At 37.9% G+C, this 22,805-nt stretch overlaps 1 protein-coding gene across 9 annotated transcripts in view; it reads left to right on the top strand.

The window, feature by feature from the left end:
• The first annotated feature begins 56 nt into the window (after window positions 1-56).
• Window positions 57-22,805, top strand: part of usp9 (ubiquitin specific peptidase 9) — a 41,827-nt gene continuing 19,078 nt past the window's right edge. For 3 of the 9 annotated variants that reach the window (XM_044132039.1, XM_044132036.1, XM_044132037.1), the window contains exons 1-24: window positions 2,175-2,592; window positions 7,437-7,705; window positions 9,570-9,715; window positions 10,102-10,181; window positions 11,914-12,026; window positions 12,641-12,859; window positions 13,598-13,713; window positions 13,804-14,055; window positions 14,147-14,282; window positions 14,372-14,524; window positions 15,550-15,654; window positions 15,811-16,017; window positions 16,111-16,247; window positions 16,798-16,836; window positions 18,099-18,232; window positions 18,741-18,831; window positions 19,085-19,198; window positions 19,316-19,544; window positions 20,951-21,046; window positions 21,160-21,371; window positions 21,560-21,800; window positions 21,906-22,055; window positions 22,218-22,338; window positions 22,460-22,590. In XM_044132039.1, coding sequence (XP_043987974.1) covers window positions 7,604-7,705; window positions 9,570-9,715; window positions 10,102-10,181; window positions 11,914-12,026; window positions 12,641-12,859; window positions 13,598-13,713; window positions 13,804-14,055; window positions 14,147-14,282; window positions 14,372-14,524; window positions 15,550-15,654; window positions 15,811-16,017; window positions 16,111-16,247; window positions 16,798-16,836; window positions 18,099-18,232; window positions 18,741-18,831; window positions 19,085-19,198; window positions 19,316-19,544; window positions 20,951-21,046; window positions 21,160-21,371; window positions 21,560-21,800; window positions 21,906-22,055; window positions 22,218-22,338; window positions 22,460-22,590 — 3,324 coding nt within the window. In that variant the 5' untranslated portion in view covers window positions 2,175-2,592; window positions 7,437-7,603. Of the gene's footprint in view, window positions 127-2,174; window positions 2,593-2,658; window positions 2,677-3,260; window positions 3,529-7,436; window positions 7,706-9,569; window positions 9,716-10,101; window positions 10,182-11,913; window positions 12,027-12,640; window positions 12,860-13,597; window positions 13,714-13,803; window positions 14,056-14,146; window positions 14,283-14,371; window positions 14,525-15,549; window positions 15,655-15,810; window positions 16,018-16,110; window positions 16,248-16,797; window positions 16,837-18,098; window positions 18,233-18,740; window positions 18,832-19,084; window positions 19,199-19,315; window positions 19,545-20,950; window positions 21,047-21,159; window positions 21,372-21,559; window positions 21,801-21,905; window positions 22,056-22,217; window positions 22,339-22,459; window positions 22,591-22,805 lie in introns of those variants that run through there. The other 6 variants (XM_044132040.1, XM_044132038.1, XM_044132034.1 and 3 more) reach the window with 5 other exon arrangements.

The raw sequence follows: 22,805 nt of genomic DNA, 5'->3' as shown, positions 1-22,805 counted from the left end.
TTTTAAAGAGCGAGACTCAATAATATTCTGCAGTTTATGTGGATTTTTTTTAACCAGACTGGATGGCTTTGACAGCGAAAACAATGCTTACATCATGTTTACAATTCAGACTATTCCGACTTACAGGTAAGATGTTTGAGTGTTTGTAACTTTGTCAGCTTGTGGTAGTTTTTCATTTAAATTATGTTTCTGAAATTGTTGCCCTAGAAACAAGTGACAGTGTACTACTTTAAATACATTAGCTTAAATATGTTTTGCTCACTGGTTCACATAATTCACTAGTGTTGAAGTTGTGAGGTGTGTATGTAGGAGAAAAAAAATTAAGTTTCATCCCAAACCACCTTTATCAAGATGACGGTTTTATAGGAGTTTAATTTTTTTCCTCTCTATTGAAGGGGTGTAGATTTCTATAAGGTGTCAATATCTTTATTAATACCCAATACACAAATTCAAATTATTTGCAAAACAAGAAAAAAAATCTTAAAGTCAAAAATAAGGGACACATTTCATTCATTGTTTTAAAATGAATCTCTCTCATTTTAGGTTGCAAAAGAAATTATCCATATCTAGTTCTAGTTATGTTTTTGAAAAGGGAATTTAATGAGAGATATTCTCAAACAGAAACGGAAAACTACATTTCTAATAAATTCCCAGATCAAACATAAATGTTATCAATACATAAAGCAGGAATGAGATGTGTTACTACACATACATCAAATCACTTTAACCAGATGGTTAAAGCTAAAGGTAAAGTTTTGTGTTACCAGCAGTGTGCAGTTAAAACCTCAGACTGAAATCATTATAATTAAGGACATGCTCTTTGTCCTCCAGTAAATGAACTCTGAAGCAACTTAATTTTTCTATCCAGTTTTTGTAAAAGATTGATTTCCTCTTAGAAATTCTATTATTCCAAATTATAACCTTATGTGTTGTAAAAAACATCACTTTTGATTGACATACTGTATAAATGTCATAATTTGATAACTTGAAGGATAGCTTCAAAATGATATATAAAGCAAACATAATTTCACTAACCTTCAAGAAGACATATTATTATATTCAGAGACTTCCTGAAGTAGATCCCATGATGATCAGGTTGAAAATATCAACAGCTTCACATGTACAAAGGAAAACATACCTATTTTATCAATATAATAAATTAAAACTAATTTCTTTATAATTTAGTTAAATGAACATTTTCTGTGCACATTAAATGCTTGTGAATAGACCAAAAATTAAAAATCTAATCTTTGATGGTTGATTCAGATGTGGCTCTTATTCTGTAAAGTCTAATGCAAAAAATAAATACACCACCAAGCATAAATAATATAAACAAGAGCTTGGCCCCAAATTAATTTATATAGAAGACCTAACACTCATTGACATATTTTTGAATTTGAATTGAATTTGTGATAATGTTAAATAATTTTTCCAAACCAAAATCTTGACTTACGTAGTACTCAGAAATATCAGTACTGATGTTAAAAATAACAGGTGTCAATAATAGTGAAGGAGCGTCAGGGACTGAGGCTATTAAGCCTTAATGTAACTGTTCATCTCCTGGCTGAATCATTTGCTACATATATCTTTCTATTCACTCTTTGCTCCCATCATGTTTATATCTTTACAAATAAAAGCCGGAATGACTCAAAAATCCATATTTAAAAGAGTGAAATCAGTTGCAGTCGGCCAAAAAACTGCAACCGGTGCACCCTTTGTGCAAAGCCACGAGAACTATGGACTATGCAAATATGGAATACATGTACATAATTCCAATGTTTTGAGCTTTAGATTTTAAACGGTGAACTTAAAATCTATCTATTTAAAAAATTTTGACACCTATAGAAATTTAGGAATACACTTACTTATTCAATTTCATTATGATTTATTTCATTGTAACCACGGGAATATAACTGTTTTGTATTTTTATTTAATTTATTGTGCCATGCCACAAAATACACTTCATACATGGTGTTGCTTGATGGTTTCATATTCTTAAAAGGAAACAAAAAATGTCGCTTTCTTGTATGGCCACCCCGTCCGATAGGAGGCGTTATAGTGAAGTGCCACAGCTGTTGATTTGTTTCTGCCTCATTTCAGTCAAAACCAGGAATGGATTTAATTACTGGAACTGGAGTCTCTTATCGGAATTGAGTGGGGTTTTATGCTCTTCCATTCAGCGGGTGTTGTGTTAAGCAGAGGTAGTTGGGGTTGTGATGCAAACCAGCTCATAGACATTGCCGGAGTGTTGGAGTTCACACAGCAGTCTGGCCTGTTTCACTAAGAAGCGTTTGTGTCGGACTGCGCTTCCGCCATGTTGAGCTGATTCAAGTTGTGAGTGACTGCTGGGACTGAGGTGACAAGCCCCAGAACCGGACTAGATAGAGTTAGGGGGCTGTTACCGCGCCGGTGACGCAGGAAAAACACCCAGAAGCGGAGGAAAAAACGTAGGAATTAGATTTTTCTAGTAACAGGTTTGGTACCCTGCGAAACTGCCACTGATATAGGCCGCGTTTATGTAATCTACGACGACACAATCGCTGGAGACTGGACGTATCCCGTGAATAGAGGGGAAGTCGTATCAAATTCCTGGTGAGTTGTTAGCTGATTAGCACAGTATGTTGGCTGCTGATTGTTAGCCAGCTACTGTTAGCGTCAGCTGGTGCTGTGTGCAAGGTAACGTTACTGCATTTAGCGATACTTGTATTTCTCAATTGCTGGCATTGCTTTCTCTAGTAGCTATCAAATTGCTGAATGTGTCAACGTAAATATAATTTAATTTACGGCCATAAGAATGTGTCTCTAAATTCACTGAGTTAAGGCTAACGTTAGCTACCCGCAAAAGGACCTCGATACTGTCTACATTCTGATAAGAAACATTTCCTTAAAACGTCCCGTGTTTACAAGTTAGCGGCAGGAACAAGCAACCAATTTTTGTTTAAATAATGCACTTCGCGATTGCTTTATGAAAGAAATGCTACTATTTACATTGATTACCTGCAAACCCACCAGTGTGTTATATTTTTGAATGTTTTACCCCTGTTCTAACTTTAGGAATACGTATCAGAACACTGTTGGATTTCAGGAAATAGACGCCTCCCCTGTCATCCTTTGCAAAGATAGCTAGCTAACTTATTCGTAATGTTGAAATGTTTGCAGACTGGTTATAAGTCAGCTACATTTTATTGCTTGAATACCAGCATATATAGACATGTCAATAATCTGCCAAGTTATTTTTATTCAAATATGTTTACTCGCTAGCTAACAGTTGGCTAACATTAACTGTCTAGATTGGCTCCTGTTAGCACGGCCATCGCTCATTGCAAATGGCGATCTCGTTACATAGTTAGTCAGCAAGAACGGTGTGACAAGTGATTGTTTGTAATCAGAAATTTAATTTTTGAAGAAGCTTTGGTATGAGTTTAGGATCGTCCGTTTTTGAAGTACATATTTGCAGGGCGAGTGTTTCGTCAAGGCCCAAACGGACGCCGAGGCCTGAATATGTGACAGCGCAGTGGGCTTTGGACGGTAAGGCCTTCACCGCCTCAAAACTCGGCTGTCTGGGCGGATCGCCTTCCAGCCAAACCGAACCACAGAAACCGGCATGAACAACCAAAACCTACCATGTGTCAATGCTTGGTCGTTGCACTAATTACGTAATGTTGCTGCGTACTTGTCAAACTTTTCGATCGCTTAGTTTTGAAGAAACTCGACGAGAAACATGCTAATTTTATTCGACCGATTAAAATTGCCTGGAATTATGCCTGGAAATAACTTGAGTGCTAATATTTAAAAGCCGGCGTTGCACCTTGTCTTATGACCTAAATTCTTCAGAATGTATGTTTGCGTTGCATAAATAACAGGTTTTGTCCTGTTTCAAAGATTACTTTTTCTTTTTTGAGGTTAGAGGTTTATTTTTGAACTGTAATATTCATTACCAACCCTTGTAACAAGTAAGAAAAAACATATGTAAAAAAATAAAATAAAATCAAACAATGTTTGATTTTATATTTAGTAGGTGTATACAATTGGGCAACACATCTGTCCAGATGTCTCCACTGGTCTCATGAATTTTTATGCTTCCATAATTTTTATTTGGAAATTCGCAATGTAAGCATTTCCATATAGCTTTGCATTCATACGGCAGAATAGAAGCACTTTTTGAAGCTTGAGAAAAATATTCGTTGATCCAATTGTGTGCACTGAACTGGAAGCAAGGATGAAAAACTGCTTTGTTTGTGTTGACGTCTTTTAGCATCTGGACAATTTGGCTCTTATCCTCATTTCATATCAATTGCTGCCATTTTGTCCCTACATAGCTCAGTTTCATTCCTGTAAATATAATATTTTGTTCTCATGTTCGTTCAACATTTTTTTTTTAAAATCAGTCAATGTTTCTTTGTGGATAAGTATTTTACTGACTGGTTGAGATAAATATAGAAATGTCCCGATCTTCTGTGCAATTCAACCTATTTTGCATGATTTTTGGAAGACCTAATTATTACACTCTTCCTCTATTTATTTTGGTTCTGATCCATTATATACAAGTTGACGTTAATAAAATACAGGACTTTGAACCCTAATCAAACCACAAATCTTTTTAGTAGTAATCTTTTGCTAGTAGCTTTTTATTGAATCTGATTACATTTCCTTAACATCGACTTTAAGTTGACAACTATCTAGTTTTTAGAAACACTTGTATAGTTAAATAATGTACTGTATAACATTTAGGTGTTATCTGACCCCCATTGTGTGTGATGTAGAAAAAAACCGAACTGTATTGAGCTCCATACACCAACTCGCGCAGTGCCATAGATCAGCAAGTAACTTTTTCGAGTCACCCACTCTGACATAGGTTCTATGATATTTTCGACACATTTGGAAATCTGTTGTTGCATTATTTTAAAATGTTTGTAAAAACATTTGCAACAATTAGGAGAAATATGTTTGAAATGGCAGAAAACAGATCAGGTCACTAAATTTGACTGGGCACAAAATATCCTTGTTGTAACTGCTTAATCAAACATTTCTGTTTTTTGTTTCACTTTTATAAGGATTTAAACACAAACTGTGTTTTCTTTGTGTCATAAAATTATCCCTTGCTCATTTGAGCAGGTTGTTAAATACTAATAACTTTAAAAAAAAATATATATAGAAACTCTCCAGATTTTGCCTTGAGGCTCTCCAAAGTGGGGGAGATGCTCTCTGGCTCCACAGTACACTCAACTAGCATTGAAGGTGCTGAAGCAAAGGACATTTTACACCTGATAGTAATCATTCTAGTCTTACATAAGCACTAGAAAATAATGTTTCAATAAATACTTTTTAAAAGCACAATATAATGGTGAGAGGTTCAACAGTTATATTTTTCTAGCTTCTTCTTATAAGTTTTGAGTTTGTTTACTTGTTAGTATTGCGTGTCAGCACCTTCATTCTGATTTCGCAGTTTTTCTTTCTTTCTGTTTTTGCATTCGTGAGTTGATCTGATAAACTCTTGGTATTCCTGGGCAGAATGTTCAGCTGAGCAGAGGCCGTGTGATGAATAGACATAATGACACTCTGTCATATGGGTTTTTCTTGATATTAGATTATTTAACTTAAAACTGATGAACATTTTAGTGCTGTCCTCCCTCCTCAGAAGGGCTGCACCCTGGTAGCGTTGAGTGATGTAGTCAAAAGGAAGTTAAAAAACAGAATTTACGACCAGGTGTTCAAGTGTGAAAGGTAAATTATTTCCCTTTTTTTTATTTTTATTTTTTGTGCTGTTTACATGATTTTGTTTATTTTGTAAAACTTGATAAGTCAGATGCCTGAGTAGATGAATTGGAAAGATAATGCCAAGCACAACCCTGCTGAATCTCGTGTGTGTGTGTGTGTGCGTGTGTGTGTGTGTGTGTGTGTGTGTGTGTGTTTGATTAGACAACTGCTCTACTGTAAACATCCCCAGAGTGTGTGTGCACAGTCATCCTATGCAGCAGGGAAATATTTGGTATGAAGCCTGTGGGGTTTGTGTTCTTTCATGTTATGTTTCACTTGAGCAATGTTCAAAGATTTCCGTACTCACTTCAGTCAGCACATGTAAATGACAGCTGTTGGCCAATAACAGTGCACAGATTATCTCCGACTCTCTCCTTTCACACAGAGAGAAATTAAATCCTGTTCAAAACTTCCAGTATTCAGAGTGTTTAACCCAGATTATGGAAATGTGTGAGGTTACAAACTTGTTTTAAAAAAAATAAGTGTATATACTTAGAATGTTTGTATCCTGCGGTTGTGTGTTATATCTTAAAGTTTTGCAGCGAGTTTTGACTCTTTGAGTATTACTTTCATTTACTTACTCAGTTCTTGTTTCTTGATTTGCCATTATGTGGAATTATTTTGAATTCTTTCCACATTTCAGATTGAAGACAACATGAAATGAAGTTTCTATTACCAGACATGTTTTAGTATGTCTTGTTGTATGATTTGAAGTGCTTCAGGGTATCTTGCCTTGCATTTATTTTTTTGTGTAGGACAGAATAATTGACTATTCTAACATGCATGGTTTAGTAGAAAGCTGAAATGCAAGAAAAACATTAACAATAGACCAGATATCTTAAGTTTGGTTTTGTCCAGTTATTTTTCAATTTAGATCTTAAATTCAAGTGTTATGCAAGGTTTTCTTGGACCTGTGAAAAATTCAAGATGAAAGATGCTCTGACTTTGCAAAAAAAATATTACAACTGCATAACAACAATATTCTTGACACTCCCTACCAACAAGAACCTCTTATGTCTTGGAATCTGAATGGATATCATTTATGTTTTTCATCCAACTTTCATTCAAACAAGCTGCTACAAAAATGAAAATAAGGGTGTTCAATGTATAAAATTGTAAGAAGCACTTTGTTTATCTAAAAATAACAAGAAAACTGAAGAAGAAAAAAAACACACTGAAGGCTCTTCTGTTAGGATGGAGACATACTTTTATTATGGTTGAAAGATTACGGACATGTAAAATGTCTTCAGTCACATCATTGACCTTTAGTCATGTGCTCTCTACCCAGTCTTAGGTTTTCACTAGCAGAGGTCGCTGATATGGTATTGTTACGTCGTAAAGGATTTGAATATGCGAATAATCTGCTATAAAAAGTGATCAAGATCTGCTCAGTTTTAACTTCCTGCACTTTGTCAACTAGTAGCTATACAAGTTGACAAAACCTCACTTAGAGATAAAGTGCTCTCTATTTCATCACTTTATTTTGTTAAAAGTCATATTTTTACTCAGAGAACCTGTGATTAAAATAGAGATTGTGTCAGTCAGATCCTTCAGCCACAGATGAAAGATAAACCTGACTACTTTTGGGTTTCTTTTGTTGTTCTTTGATAAAAGTACAATAAAATCTCTTTACTTTGGCCTGCCAGGATCTTGACCTTTGATCCTTTTCCGTTCACCAGGTTATGCAATGGTCTCAGCGGTACACCCAGATCTCCAGGTGCTTGCGACCCTCTCTCGTGTGTTCGGGCTCTCTTCCCTCCGCTGTACAGCTGAGGTGGCTGTGATTTCCCTCCTGGCCAGCGCTCCCTAAGAGGCCAAGATTGCCAAGATCTGCCCTGTGGCGAGCATGACGGCCACCACGCGTGGCTCTCCGGTGGGGGGCAACGACAGTCAGGGCCAGGGCCAGGCACCTGATGCTCAGAGCCAACCTCCACTGCCACAGAACCAGGTCGGTAAACCTCAAACTACATATGTCGACATTTAGTCTCGTTTTCAGTCTAGCTAAATGTTTTTATTTATTTATTTTCATTTTAAATCAGTTTTGCTCCCACCTACCAACACAGAGATGCCAGTTGGGACCTAAAAGGGTGGGGAAGAAGAGAACGGAAAAGAGTGAGAGAGTTAAAGGGAGGCAATGAATGAATGAATAGAGACTCCAGAGTGATGGTTAAAGGGGGTGTGTGTGTGTGTGTGTGTGTGTGTGTGTGTGCGCGCGCGCGTGTGCACATGCAGGCCTGTGGTGGTTAAAGATGAGCTGTGTTGAGATGTGAGAGGCAAGCTGCCTATGTAGGTCAGCCAAGCAGAAGGAGCCTTAACCGTACTCCCCCACATTTTATATTTCTCAGATATGGATCCCACTCAACAATGCGTATCATTCTTTTCCTCTCAATGCGTAGCTTCTCATTATCATTTAGATATAAAAGAAAAGGAAAATCCCTTCGCCCTTGCTTCTTTGAGATGTTTGATCAGATCATTTAAGTTTGACGATCCTGGGATTCTTCCACATGCTAATTAATACATTTCTACCTTGAATGCATTATCCCTGCATTCAGGTCTTTTTTCTTTGTGTGTGTGTGTGTGTCAGCGGGGATAAATGAGCATTGGTGTGTTTTGCGAACACTAAAGGTATGATGAATTGACAAGTATTGTTAGAAAGGCTTATTTTAGGAAAAACACCTGTGTCTTTGTATGTGTGTGTTTGTTCAGCTACTCACCAGAACAATAGAAACCGTAGCACAAAGCCTCTATAGGACCTGTCTTTTACTGGCTCACAGCTCTATAGGATCTGGATGGACTTTTTATTTTTGTGCAGGTGTGTACAACAGAAAAGTTTATAATCATATGATAAAGCCAGAAGGACTAAATGTGTGTTAGTAAAATATAATGACAAGTGGTTTGAAATCAATTAAGAGAGAATGATTTGTTTAAAGGTCATGACGCATATTAAAAATAATTGTACTTAAGTTTGAAGGATTCAGAGGGATTGTTGTGAAGAGTTAAAACTTAACATTTTGAAAAAGATGTGTAAAACTCATTTATTGAACAATTGCAATAAGGTTTGATTATGAATGTTTTGTTTTACAACATTGTCTACAGACTGAGCTGTAATTCCTTTTCTTGTTTATTTTAGAAAAATATGCAGGAAAGATTCTGTTTTGATTTTGATAAAACTGTTAAAAAGTGAAGGTATTAAAAGCTCCTGTTACCTCCTACACTTTTTTCAGTGCACACTTTGGGTGCTTGTCATTGACAGAAATTTAAATATCTATTTCTGTAGTAGTTTTGTATTTATTTTTTTCAGCATTGCTTGAAAAAAAGCTCCACAGTTGAAAGAAAATATCTTGTGTTTTCTTTCTATATCAGAGCTGAATTAGTATAAACTCACTGCTACCTATTTCATATCTTGAGACCAAGACTTTCAGGTTTAATTATTTATGCCATTTAACAGATATAAAAGCCAATTCATAGAGAAGTCAGCCTGAAAGATGAGCCACAATATTTTGATTGGAAGTGATTCCTTTGTGCAGCACTTGAATTTAATCAATCCTGTGGCCTTGCACTGTTGGATTGAGTTTTACTGCAGTAGTTGCCCACACTTGACACACGCTTCAGCACCAAGGATGCTAATTAGAGATGGAGGAGGAGATGAAAACGTGGATGTATTGCAAGTGATGGCATAATTGCAATATTTGATACTGTAGCTGCTAGCTTTGCTACATGAAGTATTCTTTTGAGTGTTTGTCTTCCACTGCTTTCCCACCTGCATTTAAAAGCTCCTTCAAATGTATTCTCGCGTGTTTATTTATCTCCAGACTTCATCTCCTAATTCATCTAATGAGAACTCCCCCGTGAGCCCACCAGATGAGCAGGGCCAGGGCGAAGGCCCCCCTCAGCTGGAAGAGGAAGAGCCTGCTTTTCCTCACACTGACTTGGCGAAGCTTGATGACATGATTAACAGGTATCTGCTCGTCTGGCAGCTCTTGATTTAGTGGAGTCGGTCCACCCCTGTCCTGCTCTGCATTGTTTCAAATGAAAAATGTTTTACTGCTGTTAAGGTATTTAAAATATCTTTCATTTTATGCCTTGTTGCTTTTAATTCACTTTGCAATTTGCATAGTTTGAAATATTTTTATGTATGTCAGTGTATCCCAAATTAAATTTAGTGTTACTGGTTTCTTTTAAAGAAGTTTAAGTTGTTAACACACTCAGTGGGAAAACACTTCACAATGACTTGACATTTAAGGAGCTTGGGATGCAGCTGAACAATATTTATTGCGTGGTTATACATGTTTTACGCATTATTTTGTTATTTCTGCTGATTTATCTTTCTTTAATATATCTCAGGCCTCGATGGGTGGTTCCAGTTTTGCCAAAAGGAGAGTTAGAAGTCCTCTTGGAAGCTGCTATAGACCTGAGTAAAAAAGGTAGGAAAGTGCAGCATGTTCTTTTTAGTCAATGCTTTGTGGCGTTAACATCCAGGTGACATTTCTTTCAAATTAACTTCAGATGTGAGAGAGGGTACAGATTTTATTTCTTAATTTCTTAGTAAAATGTAAAGATTTAAACCGTATATGTGACTACTGTTTTCATATTGATATTTTTTTCTATTACTATGTTTGTTAGACAAATGATTTTGGCAGTACTGTTACAAGTTTGTGTTTATACACAAAGTTGTTGGCCAGCCATGAACCTTGACCTGTTTTCATGTAGAAAATAGTGAATTAGCACCACACTTTGACCCCTGTGAAAAAGCATGGCTAATTAAAAATCAATTGTACTTGATGGCTCAAACATAAAAATCCTTTCAGAAATGTTCTTTGACCTATTTTTTTTGTTTGATGTTCTGTAAGGACTCTGTTTTTAAATCGGGCTGTAAAGATAGTAATTTTTATTTTTTTTACCACAACGCAAACTCCTTATGTGGAAACTTATATATATATTTTTTTTGTATATACATTTACACTTTAGAACTATTGGCGTTCTAGAAGTATTGTACATAAACAAATAAGTCTGACGTCAACTACATTCTCGAGGCAAACAAACTCTGACAAGGGCACAAATATCTACAGTATTTATGCTGTCCCTCTTTTTAAAGAGGTTTTTAACTTGAGCCCCCCTGCTAACTTATCAGGTGAGTAAAATATGTTATGTACCCAAAAGCAACAATCAAGGAACCTCCTTTCGGGGAAAAGAAAATGACAAATTGAACACTTACTTTTTGCATTAAATCCAGCATCTCAGGTGGCCTGAGCAGACATTCCCAACATTCCTGTTCCTCAGCGTTTTCCAAGAGAGGATCTCACTAACTGCTAAAATAGTCTAAACCAAAGTGACTTGGTTGTTTTCATGAGGCAACAAATTAGTAGTAAATTTGTAGAATTCACTCTCATTACCATTTAAAAAAATTTACAAAAATCTTGGGGATAACGTGACATCATGATTGTATCATTATTGATACAGAAGAATATTTTTTCCCCCCTCATATTTTAACTACTAGTCAAAGTAACAAAATCTTCCTTCCGTTTCAACAGGCTCAATACTTTGGGTTTAGATGTATTTGTTCAAACTTTATTTTAATATTTCTAATTAAGTTAGTCTTTGAAGTAGGCTACTCAATGAACTCAAATGTATCCCCTCTTAATGAGGATTTACCGCCTTTGTTTCATTAAGATAACATTTTTAGTGAGCTGAAATTACTGAAAGGTTTAAATTAAAAGCAAGTGTATAAAAAAAAAACATAGGAAAACTTGTTCCTTGGAATAAAAAAAGAGGTGAGTTTACAGTAACTCACTCCTGGGTCAGCCTTGACATGGCTTCTTCATGCTGCTGAGATGCTACTGGCTTTTCTTTAGTATGGAAAGGTTTTCGTGCAGATAATAAAGATGCAGTTTTGACTCATCTCTTTCACTGAAAGCTTTCTGTGGAAGATTAGAAATGTATATACGGAATAAGAATGAGTTCCCTAATAAGCACATTTGGTTCATGACCCTTTTTTTTAAATTTGCATTAACATTTGTCTTTATGAAAAACACATTATTTGCTGAGAAGCACCGTGAAGACCTTTGTACCCTCACATATTTTTAAGCTGAATGTTTTATATGCCAAATTTTAACACTTGATGTTAATGTTGTGAGTTGTCTTGTTTTCTCCTCGCAGGACTGGATGTGAAATGTGAGGCATGTCAGAGGTTTTTCCGGGACGGTCTAACAATTTCCTTCACAAAAATCCTGACGGATGAGGCAGTCAGTGGCTGGAAGTTTGAGATACATGTGAGTGTTTATTGGGGCTCTGTCTTTAAGTAAATCTGCGTTAATCTTTTTCGTTTGAAAACAAGTCCCCAAAATCAAGTTTTATGCTCGGTTGTTGAAAATCTAAGGCGGAAAACGGCAGCATGAGGAGCGATCAATAAGGTTATTGCTAGAAGTAGGAGAGGTTGGCTTTTGTTTTGGGAAGATTAATTTCTGGAACCTCAAGGGACTTTGGGGGGAAATGGTTTCTGTTTTTTTGCTTTCGTCTTTGGTCAAAACAATGTTGACTTTTTATTTGAACGCATGTTGGCTCTTAATTTGTATCTTTTAACACATTTCTTGTTGCTTGTGCACTACCTCAATGACTAAAATAGGGTAAAAACTGTTGGGAATTTTAGTAAAACATTAAAGGTGAATATCTGCTTTCTTCACACACATTAATTAGTCACAATCAATGTAAAAAGGCACAGCGTATTGGAATTTTAATGACTATTAACATACATTCTTGCATTCCATATTTTCATAATGAAATATCTTTGATAAAGACGTCAAAATGCAACATGTGAGTTATGTTCCATTCATTCTAACATTGTCCGTCTTAACGTTTAATTTCTGTCCCGGTTTCTGTCTCCCAGAGGTGTATCATTAATAACACACACCGATTGGTGGAGTTGTGTGTGGCCAAGCTGTCTCAGGACTGGTTCCCGCTACTGGAGTTGCTGGCCATGGCCCTCAATCCCCACTGCAAGTTCCACATTTATAACGGCACACGGCCTTCTGAGACCGTCCCCGCTGGAGCGCAGCTGGCCGACGACGAGCTCTACGCTCGTCCGCCTGACCCGAGATCTCCCAAGGTGAAATTTGATAACTTTTGAATAAAAAAAAAAATCGTTTTAAGAAAGCCATAATTAACCAAATGTTTTGTGTTTTTTAATTTAAAACCTTCCCTTTTTTTTTTCTTTTTTTTTTTTTTTTTAAGAATCATCTAGAAATGTAGCCGTTTTCCTCTTCTACTGGGTAATTAGGTCAACTTTAGCTATCTGAGACTGAAGTTGTAAACTGGCATGGCTAAGAGCCCTCATTAAAAATATAGGAAAAAAAAAAAAATCTGTTTATCTGAGTAAATAAAAACAACAGTCCCTCTGCACAACCTTGAACCTAATCTTAGACTAATTCTTGTAACACTGTAAAAGAATTTCGAAACATCAGGGAGTAGAAATTCTCAAGTGAAAGGTGGATGAATGTAGCGTGGGCTCAGGGTCATTGTGAACAGCACTGCAGCACTGCTCGCCTGTCTGCCTCTATTGGCACAGAGCCCATCACTATGCTGAGCTCTGCCTGTATTGCTGTTGGTCTCAATACAGTTGTTTTTAATCAGATTATTAAAAAAAAAAAGTCAAACTTCCGAGATTAGAACTATATTGGCGTATTTTTTTCTGGACGCTTTCTTTGCAGTTTGGATTAACTGGAAACGTAAGTGGAATAATTAGAGGAAGTTGTTAATCATAAACGCCCAATTAAGTCTCAAATTGCAAAATAATGACTCTGGATAAAGCAACCTGTAAGATTAACGGTGTGTTTTCTGTCCACAGGGCTGGCTGGTTGATTTAATAAACAAATTTGGCACGTTAAACGGGTTTCAAATTTTGCACGACCGCTTCATGAGCGGCCAAGCACTGAACGTCCAGATCATTGCTGCACTTATCAAGTGAGAATCGGCAACGCCACAGTTATTTCATCAAAAACATTTCCAAGTGTAGATTTTTGGTGTGACTTGACGTCTCGTTTTGTGTTGCAGGCCTTTTGGCCAGTGTTACGAGTTCCTCACATTGCACACAGTAAAGAAGTACTTCCTTCCAGTCATCGAGATGGTTCCCCAGTTTCTAGAGAACCTCACAGACGAGGAACTCAAGAAAGAGGCCAAGAACGAAGCCAAAAATGATGCACTGTCGATGATAATCAAGTCTCTGAAGAATCTGGCTTCTCGTGTACCAGGGCAGGAGGAGACGGTGAAGAATTTAGAGATTTTTAGGTTAAAAATGATTCTTAGGTGAGTATTTGAGTCTCTTTAAAACTCGACTGTTTCCATCGTACATCTACAGAGTGATCACACGGGAATTGGATTTTGCCTCTTTCGACAGGTTATTACAAATTTCTTCTTTTAACGGCAAAATGAATGCACTAAACGAAGTTAACAAGGTGATCTCCAGCGTCTCCTACTACACTCATCGGCATAACCCTGAGGAGGAGGAGTGGCTGACGGCAGAGCGCATGGCGGTAAGCGCAGGCTTCAAAAGCACTACATTCAAGGCTGCCATTCCGTGAATTTTGCGTCCGTAAAATGAATTCTGCTCCTCCCGCATCAGGAATGGATCCAGCAAAACCACATCCTTTCTATTGTGCTGAGGGACAGCTTGCATCAGCCGCAGTATGTCGAGAAGCTGGAGAAGATCCTTCGCTTCGTTATAAAAGAGAAAGCTCTTACCATGCAGGACTTGGACAACATCTGGGCTGCACAGGTGCACCACCTCTAAGCATGTTTTAGTTTTCTGTTTATTATACACATCATGTTTAATAAGGCAATTCTACAATAGAGGGAAATACAAAAAAAACATTTAAAGTGTTCTCCTCCAGCCTTTCTGTTGAAAGTGGGAATTCATCATTATAATGGAAGCTGAGGTAGCTTTACAGTCTGTTTAGTAGAAGAGTTGCTTTAACACAGGGACTAAATTACACGGTTAACACTTTAAGCTGACTTAAGAATCCTCTAAAGATAAGTGTGGCTAGCATTTTAAGACTTCAGTCTTTTTGTTAGTATTCTGAAGAACATATGCCTTCACTTTAATTCTGACATTTCCACATCCAGCTTGTTGTATAAAAGTTGAGTTGAAAGCTCAAAAAGATGAGTCATGGCAACTTTGTTTTGTTCAGGTCTGCGCTGCTATTAATTGCTGAAAGTGTTGCAATCTCGGCAGCAAGAAAGCATCCTATAGCTTCCATCATTTGTTCTTCCTCTGACTGCATTTTAAGCTCCCCAGTAATTCTGAAGCGGGCTGACTTTATCTTCTTCTGTCAGCAACGTTGTCCTCACCAAAGACCATTCTTCACCATGAGCTGCCGGTGCTCAGGCATGGTGCTTCTACACATTGGAAAAAGATTAGATTTAGTCATTTCCAATTGCAGCCACCAACAAATTTCATTGGGCTTCAGGCTTTTCTTTTGTTTTCTTTTCTTCAATTTAGATCATGCAATTTGCTATTGAGATAATGACAGTTATGGAGTAGGTTTTACTTAATGTTTTTCTGTGAATGCTGTCAGATTGGGAATGAAATAGATTTTCAGGTTTGTTGATTTCAGAAACCTGAAAATATTAAACTGTAAGCTACTGTAATGTTGGCAGTTAATGTTTAAAAAGGATTATAGTTTCAATCAGTTAGACTTCACTACTAAAGTCTAACATTTGAATTGTTAGAACAATTTTGGGTCAGTTGAGGCAGATGAGAGAGTGTTTCAATTTTTCTGTATTGCTTATGTATATGTGCAGGCTGGTAAGCATGAGGCTATTGTGAAGAATGTCCATGATCTCTTGGCCAAGCTGGCTTGGGACTTCTCACCCGAGCAGCTCGATCATCTTTTCGACTGCTTCAAGGTAAGAATAATATCGTAGAGCGTGCAACTGCTGCACTTTGTCTTTTTCTTTTTTTTAAGCTCAGTCAAATTTAAATGCTTCGCTTCATAGCAGATCATCGATGTGATGAATTTTGCTTACTGCTCTGCCTTCGCTTATTCCTCTCCTGTTTTGCAGGCAAGCTGGACCAATGCTAGCAAGAAGCAGCGTGAAAAACTGCTTGAGCTAATCCGGCGCTTGGCCGAGGACGATAAGGACGGTGTTATGGCCCACAAGGTCCTCAACCTGCTCTGGAACCTGGCGCACAGCGACGACGTTCCTGTAGACATCATGGATCAGGCTCTTAGTGCTCACATCAAGATATTGGACTACAGCTGCTCACAGGTAACATTCACCTTTTTTTTTTTTTTGGTGAACCTAACAAATAGATGCTCACACAGTCGCTAAATATGGAGTGCGGTTTCTTTTCACCCACAGGACAGAGACACGCAAAAGATTCAGTGGATTGATCGCTTCATAGAAGAGCTTCGTACCAATGACAAGTGGGTTATCCCTGCCTTGAAGCAAATCAGGGAAATCTGCAGCCTCTTTGGAGAAGCTCCTCAGAACCTGAGGTAAAATTGGAATAGATTTCTATTTTTTGTTTTCCAAATATTTTTTTTATTAAAGTGAACAAACGTTCACTTTATTGGTTTTTATCACTTATGTGAGATCGCTGAGACACCTCAGTTTTGTACTTGTTTCTGATGAAAGTGGCTCTACATTTTTTTTCTTTTTTCTTTTTTTTCTGTAAAATGTCAGATTCTGACTGCAGTTAATCATTATACATAATGTAAGGCTTCACAGCTTTTGATTTCTACATTTCAATCAACCAGATTGAATTCTTCTAACATTATTTTGAGTAGCAGCCCACTATGCCAGGGATTAAGCTTGTTACACAAATTAAACATTAGTCAGCTTTCTGTCTTTTACTTGTGCTGTTGAAGCTTTTTTTTTTTTTGTGAGCTGTGGTGGTCCAAAAGAGCAGAAGTAATTAATAGAGCAATCATCATAAAGTTGGACGTTGGCTAATAATGTGCATCAGTCTAATTGTTTTTGAAGTACTAAAACAGTATTTTAGTCACTGTAGAAACTATGTAGCAGACATGCCTGTTGTTTTTCCAGAAAGAAAATGCCAATTAACATACAAACGAACTTAGTGAGGTAAGTTTTTATGCCAATTCTAGGGTTCTCTCTTTCTTTTTTTTTTTTTTTTGCGTCAAGCCTCACTTTCTCTTTGAGAAGTTTACAACGTAAACTACATCAAACGTAAATCTTGCCTCAAATCAGCTTAAACGGTTCTTTTCTGGGTTTCATCTCAAATGACTCAAATGACATTTGACGTTTTGACATTTGACTTGGGTTGAAATTGGGATTAACTCAAAAAGTTGGATGAGTTATAACTTAAGATATATAATTACATCTATTTTGTTTTTACTTTTACATCAGGTTTTTTTCAAGTTGTTAGTCAGGTTAAGGAGCTTTTTTTTTGTGTGTGTGTGCTTTCTCAGGAAATCGTGCAGTCTGAAATTTCTCAGTGGAGGGGTTTGTGTTTAAAATAAACACTGAAACAAGTAATATGTTTTGGTTAAGGGGAAGTCCCCAAAATTTCTTAGCAGTTCTAAAAGTATCAAGTCAAGCGTCAATCACTTGAAGGACCAGGTTTGATGGCGTGTTTAAATGAAAAATATGATTAAGTCAAAGAAAACAATGCATGTGTGCATTAGATTAGCTGGCAGCAAAGGTTCTCAGTTTAGTGAACCTTTAAGCTCAGTTTCGTCATAATCAAGTGCGAGCTGTATTTCATACAGATGATAGTCGACACAGTTTTCTTAGGTTTATTAAAAAGTCCTTTTAGATGAAGCCCTACTATTCCTCCGGCCAGTTCCTTTCATTTCAAATCATTCAATGCAGCGTATCGGGGAAATTTCATGCCTTGGATCCATGTTTTCAGTTTCCTGAAATATCTCTCTTGTTGCATTATTTGTGTCAACGCTTTTATTTATAGAGCTGAAGTCACTGTGAATGCTGGAAAAACTGCACAACAGTTTGTACAATTGAATAATAACCTAGGGGAGGGGAAATACTTTCTCAAGTTTAGATTATGATTGTACTTTAGAAACAATGTGAATACTGCCTGAATTAAAGGCTCACTTTTGTGGAAATGAGGCAAGAAATTTCCTTTACCGATACAACCGCACCTTCTGGTTAAACACACAAAACATACACAAACATCTCCCAAAAGGTATTTTCTTTTTAATACACACTGTACCAAATGAGAAATCAAAGTACAGTGTTTTTATTAATCAGGTTACACTTAAAAGTTTTTAAACTCAATTCTACTTTCTCTCCATGTTTTCTGCCTTTCTCCCCTTCTGTTTGTCCTCTATACATCAAACACTCCTCCTCTTCCTGTTCCGTTTCAGTCAAACGCAGAGAAGCCCTCATGTGTTTTACCGCCACGACCTGATCAACCAGCTGCAGCACAACCACGCTTTGGTCACCCTGGTGGCTGAGAATCTCTCGGCCTACATGGAGACAATGAGGCAGCTGTCCAAAGGTAGCTAAAGACTTCGAGTTTGTAGTTGGAGAAAACCGATCCCATAGGACAAAATTTAAATCAAGACTTTTTTTCTTTCTAAATTAGGGGCAAAAGTTTATTACAGACTTTAAAAATGTTTTAGCAATAGAAAATACAAAGTATTCATCTTTAAATAACCAGACTTTTTGCTTCCTTGTGCAAGGTCCACGTCTATTCCATGACTTCTTAAAAGTCATTGTGGTTGATGTGTATTTGACTTCTTTGCTGCGCCCAAACCCGCTGTTAATGTATTTACTAAACCTGGTTCAATACAAGAAGCTTTTTTTAAAGAAAGAACGATCTAAACCTTGCTTTTATTGCCCAGAATTGACCAAATGTTCTATTTATTTTTTTCAATTGGGACATATAAATATCTTTTAAAACTGGATGTCTTGGCCCATGTAACAAAAGGTTTGGACATCCCTGCTATAGGGTGTACAGTCTGCAGTCTGAATTGTTGTGTGTGTGTGTGCATGTGGTTTTTCAGAAGACCAAGCAGAGTTTGACCCGCAAACAGTCAGACCGGGAAGCCGCTACAGTCACGTCCAAGAAGTACAGGAGCGGCTTAACTTTCTGAGGTACATCCTTTCCTTTCCTACGCCTAAAAATGTTTTTTATCCACTTAAAAATTGGGCTAACATGCGTAATCTAAAAATGTTATGCAAATTGCTAAAATTAGGCATAGTTGGTTGCCGAAGGTTTGTTACAGAATTGATTCTGCAACCAATGTGTCTAATCGAGGACTGTTTTCTTCCCTCAAAAAGTTGTCGTTGACTTCAGCCTTCAGGGAATTGTTGCCCCACTACTACAGCTTTTGTTTCTTCTTTCCAGGTTCCTATTAAAAGACGGCCAGCTGTGGCTGTGTGCTCCTCAGGCGAAGCAGATCTGGAAGTGTCTGGCTGAGAACGCTGTGTTTCTGTGCGACCGCGAGGCCTGCTTCAAATGGTACAGCTTTACTCAGACCTCCTCGTTTTGGCTTTTGCTGCGTTTGTCAATTCTGGGCTTTTTTTTTTTTCTTTTCCCCTTTCTCTCTGACTGCTCTTGTTTATTTCTATTTAAAAGGTACTCAAAGCTGATGGGGGACGAGCCAGACCTAGACCCAGACATCAACAAGGACTTCTTTGAGAACAATGTGCTACAGTTGGACCCGTCGCTTCTGACAGAGAACGGCATGAAGTGCTTCGAGAGGTTCTTCAAGGCCGTCAACTGCAGGGAGGGGAAGCTGGTAGCGAAACGCAGGGCCTACATGATGGACGACCTGGAACTAATTGGCTTGGACTACCTGTGGAGGGTGAGGAGAATAGCTGCAGCAATTACAGATGAATGCTTCTGCATTTATTTCTATCAAATAACCGATTTATATTTCAGTTATGTCAGTGTTAGATCTCTTTGGGCATCATTTCTGTCCCTATAGCTAATGTAGAATGTCTGGTTTGACCAATTTGAACAGATGTGAACTTGCTGAGCTGTCTGTACAGTCCGGTCAGAAATAGTTTCAGTTCACTTTTAGTTTCTTGTTTTAAAGCATAGAAGCTGCCTAATTAGTTGAAAGGAATTCAAGGTTTATGATGTAAATAGTAGATTCTTGCTTTTATCCACAGAAGCTGAATAAATATAGGAGTGACAATCTACAATCTGAAATTCACACGATTAAGATTTTGACTCAAGTAGAGTGGATTCTGAAGAAAGAAGACTGTAGGTGATCTATCACAGGAAGGTGGCCCTTCAACATTCAGAGGCTGCATGCCGCAGCATTGTTTGCTTCACGCTGTACTGCAGGATTTTTGTCACAGTGCACAGTCATTTGAGTCTGTCACAGTTTATTTTTTACCGTTGAGTAGGAGCATCGGGACATTTCCAGGTCATGAGACGATGCTCTAAACGATGTTGGTTTCACAAGGAGACAGTAAGACAGGAATTGTTTTACATTTTATTTTAGGCAAATCAGGAATCGTTTTTTTTGTGGAGTATTTAAAAAATACATATATTTTAAAGTATTTGCAATTGGTACAGTTATTTCAGTAGAGGTTTGTGTGATCCACAAATAGCAGATTTCTTCCTCGTCTGTCATTGGTTGCCCAAATGCCAAAAAGGAATCATTTTAAAATCTGAATAAATATTTCATAAATGTAAAAATGTTTTAAAGACTGAAAAACAGCCTTTTGGTGTGGTGCTGCAAAATAAAGGCTAACTTCGGCATTGTTTGCTAGTCTTAGTATTCTCAGTGTTTATAGTGCTTGTATCTTGTCACTGTAGGGTTTTTTTTTCCCCTAGCAAGTGCCCATAATGCTTCCACACAAACAGCTTCCAGGTGGTTGAGGTTTCTTCAGTGCTTAGTGTTGACAGCCAGCCCTATTAGCAGTCGGTTGCAATCAACTCTCTCAACTAAAGGAGCAGCTGCATTATTTCCTTGTAAACAAAAGTTTTATTACATGGATATGGGGCATCAACTTAAAGAAATTACTTCCATATTTGAGACTCATAATGGCTTGCGCTTATTTCACCCTAATCATCCGGACAGACTGGATTACAGTTTGACATTCCGCTTCAACAAATATTGTCATGTTTAGTATTGTAACCTGCTGAGCCATGAAATCTCTTCACTCTTAGTCAGTTGCACATGTGCTTATTCCAGGCAAAGATTTATTAACAGATTCTGCCTGACTTCATTTTTTTTCCTTCCCTCTTCTCATCCAGGTGGTGATTCAAGGAAGTGACGACATTGCAAGCCGAGCCATAGACCTGCTGAAAGAAATCTACACCAATCTCGGACCAAAACTGCAAGTCAACCAGGTATGGAGACTACTTTGTCGTACTATGTGCAAATAAGCATGTAGAGCTCATAATGTTTGGCAGTTGGGTATTTATTATTTAACTCCGCCCCCTCCCATTGCCTCTCTCTTCAGGTTGAGATTCATGAAGATTTCATCCAGTCTTGTTTCGACCGTCTGAAGGCGTCCTACGACACCCTGTGTGTGTTAGATGGAGACAAAGACAGCATTAACTGTGCTCGGCAGGAGGCCATCCGCATGGTGCGGGTTCTCACTGTGCTTAAGGAATACATTAATGAGTGCGACAGCGACTACCACGAGGAGAGGACTATACTGCCTATGTCAAGGTAAAATCATTACATTGTCGTTTTATTTCGCTTTTACACGATGATGGTCCATTTGTAGCTCGGCGGTTGGAAAATATTGAGAATACACACACAAGTTATTTATTTATTTATTTTTTACTTTTTGTTCAGCTTCTTGGTATAATTTTAAAATGTTCCATTGAAACCTCTTTGTCTCCTTTGTTGTGCAGAGCTTTCCGGGGCAAGCATATCACACTGATCGTCCGTTTCCCAAACCAAGGACGTCAGGTGGATGATTTAGACATCTGGTCACACACCAATGACACCATCGGTTCGGTCCGGCGGGGAATCCTAAACAGGATAAAGGCCAACGCCGCACACACGAAGATTGAGCTGTTTATTGGTGGGGAGATCGTTGATCCTGCTGATGACAGGAAGCTGATTGGACAGCTTAATTTGAAGGACAAAACGGTGCGCGCGTGTGTGTGTGTGTGTGTGTGTGTGTGTGTGTGTGTGTGTAATTCAAACTCTTAACTGCTAAAACACCATTAACTAAACCTTGTTTTTATTATGCAGCTGATCACAGCCAAGCTGACCCAGGTGAGTGCCAACATGCCCTCCAGCCCAGACAGCTCATCCGACTCATCCACTGGCTCCCCTGGTAACCATGGAAACCACTACAGTGATGGGCCCAACCCAGAAGTTGAGAGCTGTCTTCCTGGTGTGGTAAGTTAACAAGCATGGACTCTATTAAATGTTCAAATAGCACAACTAGCTATACTGTTTATCTCTCATACTTCGACGTTGGCTATGTTGAAACTTTAATATCCTTTAAAACGGAAATGATGCAAACAAAAATAACATGAGACCCTTCGCTCTGATTTCCAGATTATGTCGCTACACCCGCGCTACATCTCCTTTCTGTGGCAAGTAGCCGACCTCGGGTGCAGCCTCAACATGCCTCAACTAAGAGATGGAGCTCGAGTTCTCATGAAGCTCATGCCTCCAGGTAAATGACACACCGTGATGTGGAGAATTATTCCTGCATCTTAGTCTGATGTTAACTTTGTAAATACATCACAAACAGTTTTATCTCCTTGACCAATTTTATGCTTTTTCTGTGCACACAGATAACACCACTGTGGAGAATCTTAGAGCTGTGTGTTTGGACCATGCCAAGCTAGGAGAGAACAGTCTGAGTCCGTCACTAGACTCCCGTTTCTTCGGCCCTTCACCTTCACAAGTGCTCTACCTCATTGAGGTAAAGTTTCAAAGTTTTGTGAATTCCTTCCGATTGTTGAAAACCTGTAACTTGCCGATCCCAAATTATTCAATTCCAGTTTCTCTCTCTAAGAATGAGAAGATACAAGAGCTACACTCCATATGTTCTTTTAAGGTGTTCATCACTGCACATTGAGAGGACAGTTGCTGTAGAGTCACTAAATATTTAGAAAGGCTTGTTATGTCAGTGTACGT

The sequence above is a fragment of the Gambusia affinis genome, linkage group LG11, assembly GCF_019740435.1.
Source record: "Gambusia affinis linkage group LG11, SWU_Gaff_1.0, whole genome shotgun sequence".
In the NCBI taxonomy this organism is placed as follows: Eukaryota; Metazoa; Chordata; class Actinopteri; order Cyprinodontiformes; family Poeciliidae; genus Gambusia; species Gambusia affinis.
Note: the sequence above shows the minus strand (reverse complement) of the source record. Positions and strands in the feature narration are given on the sequence as shown.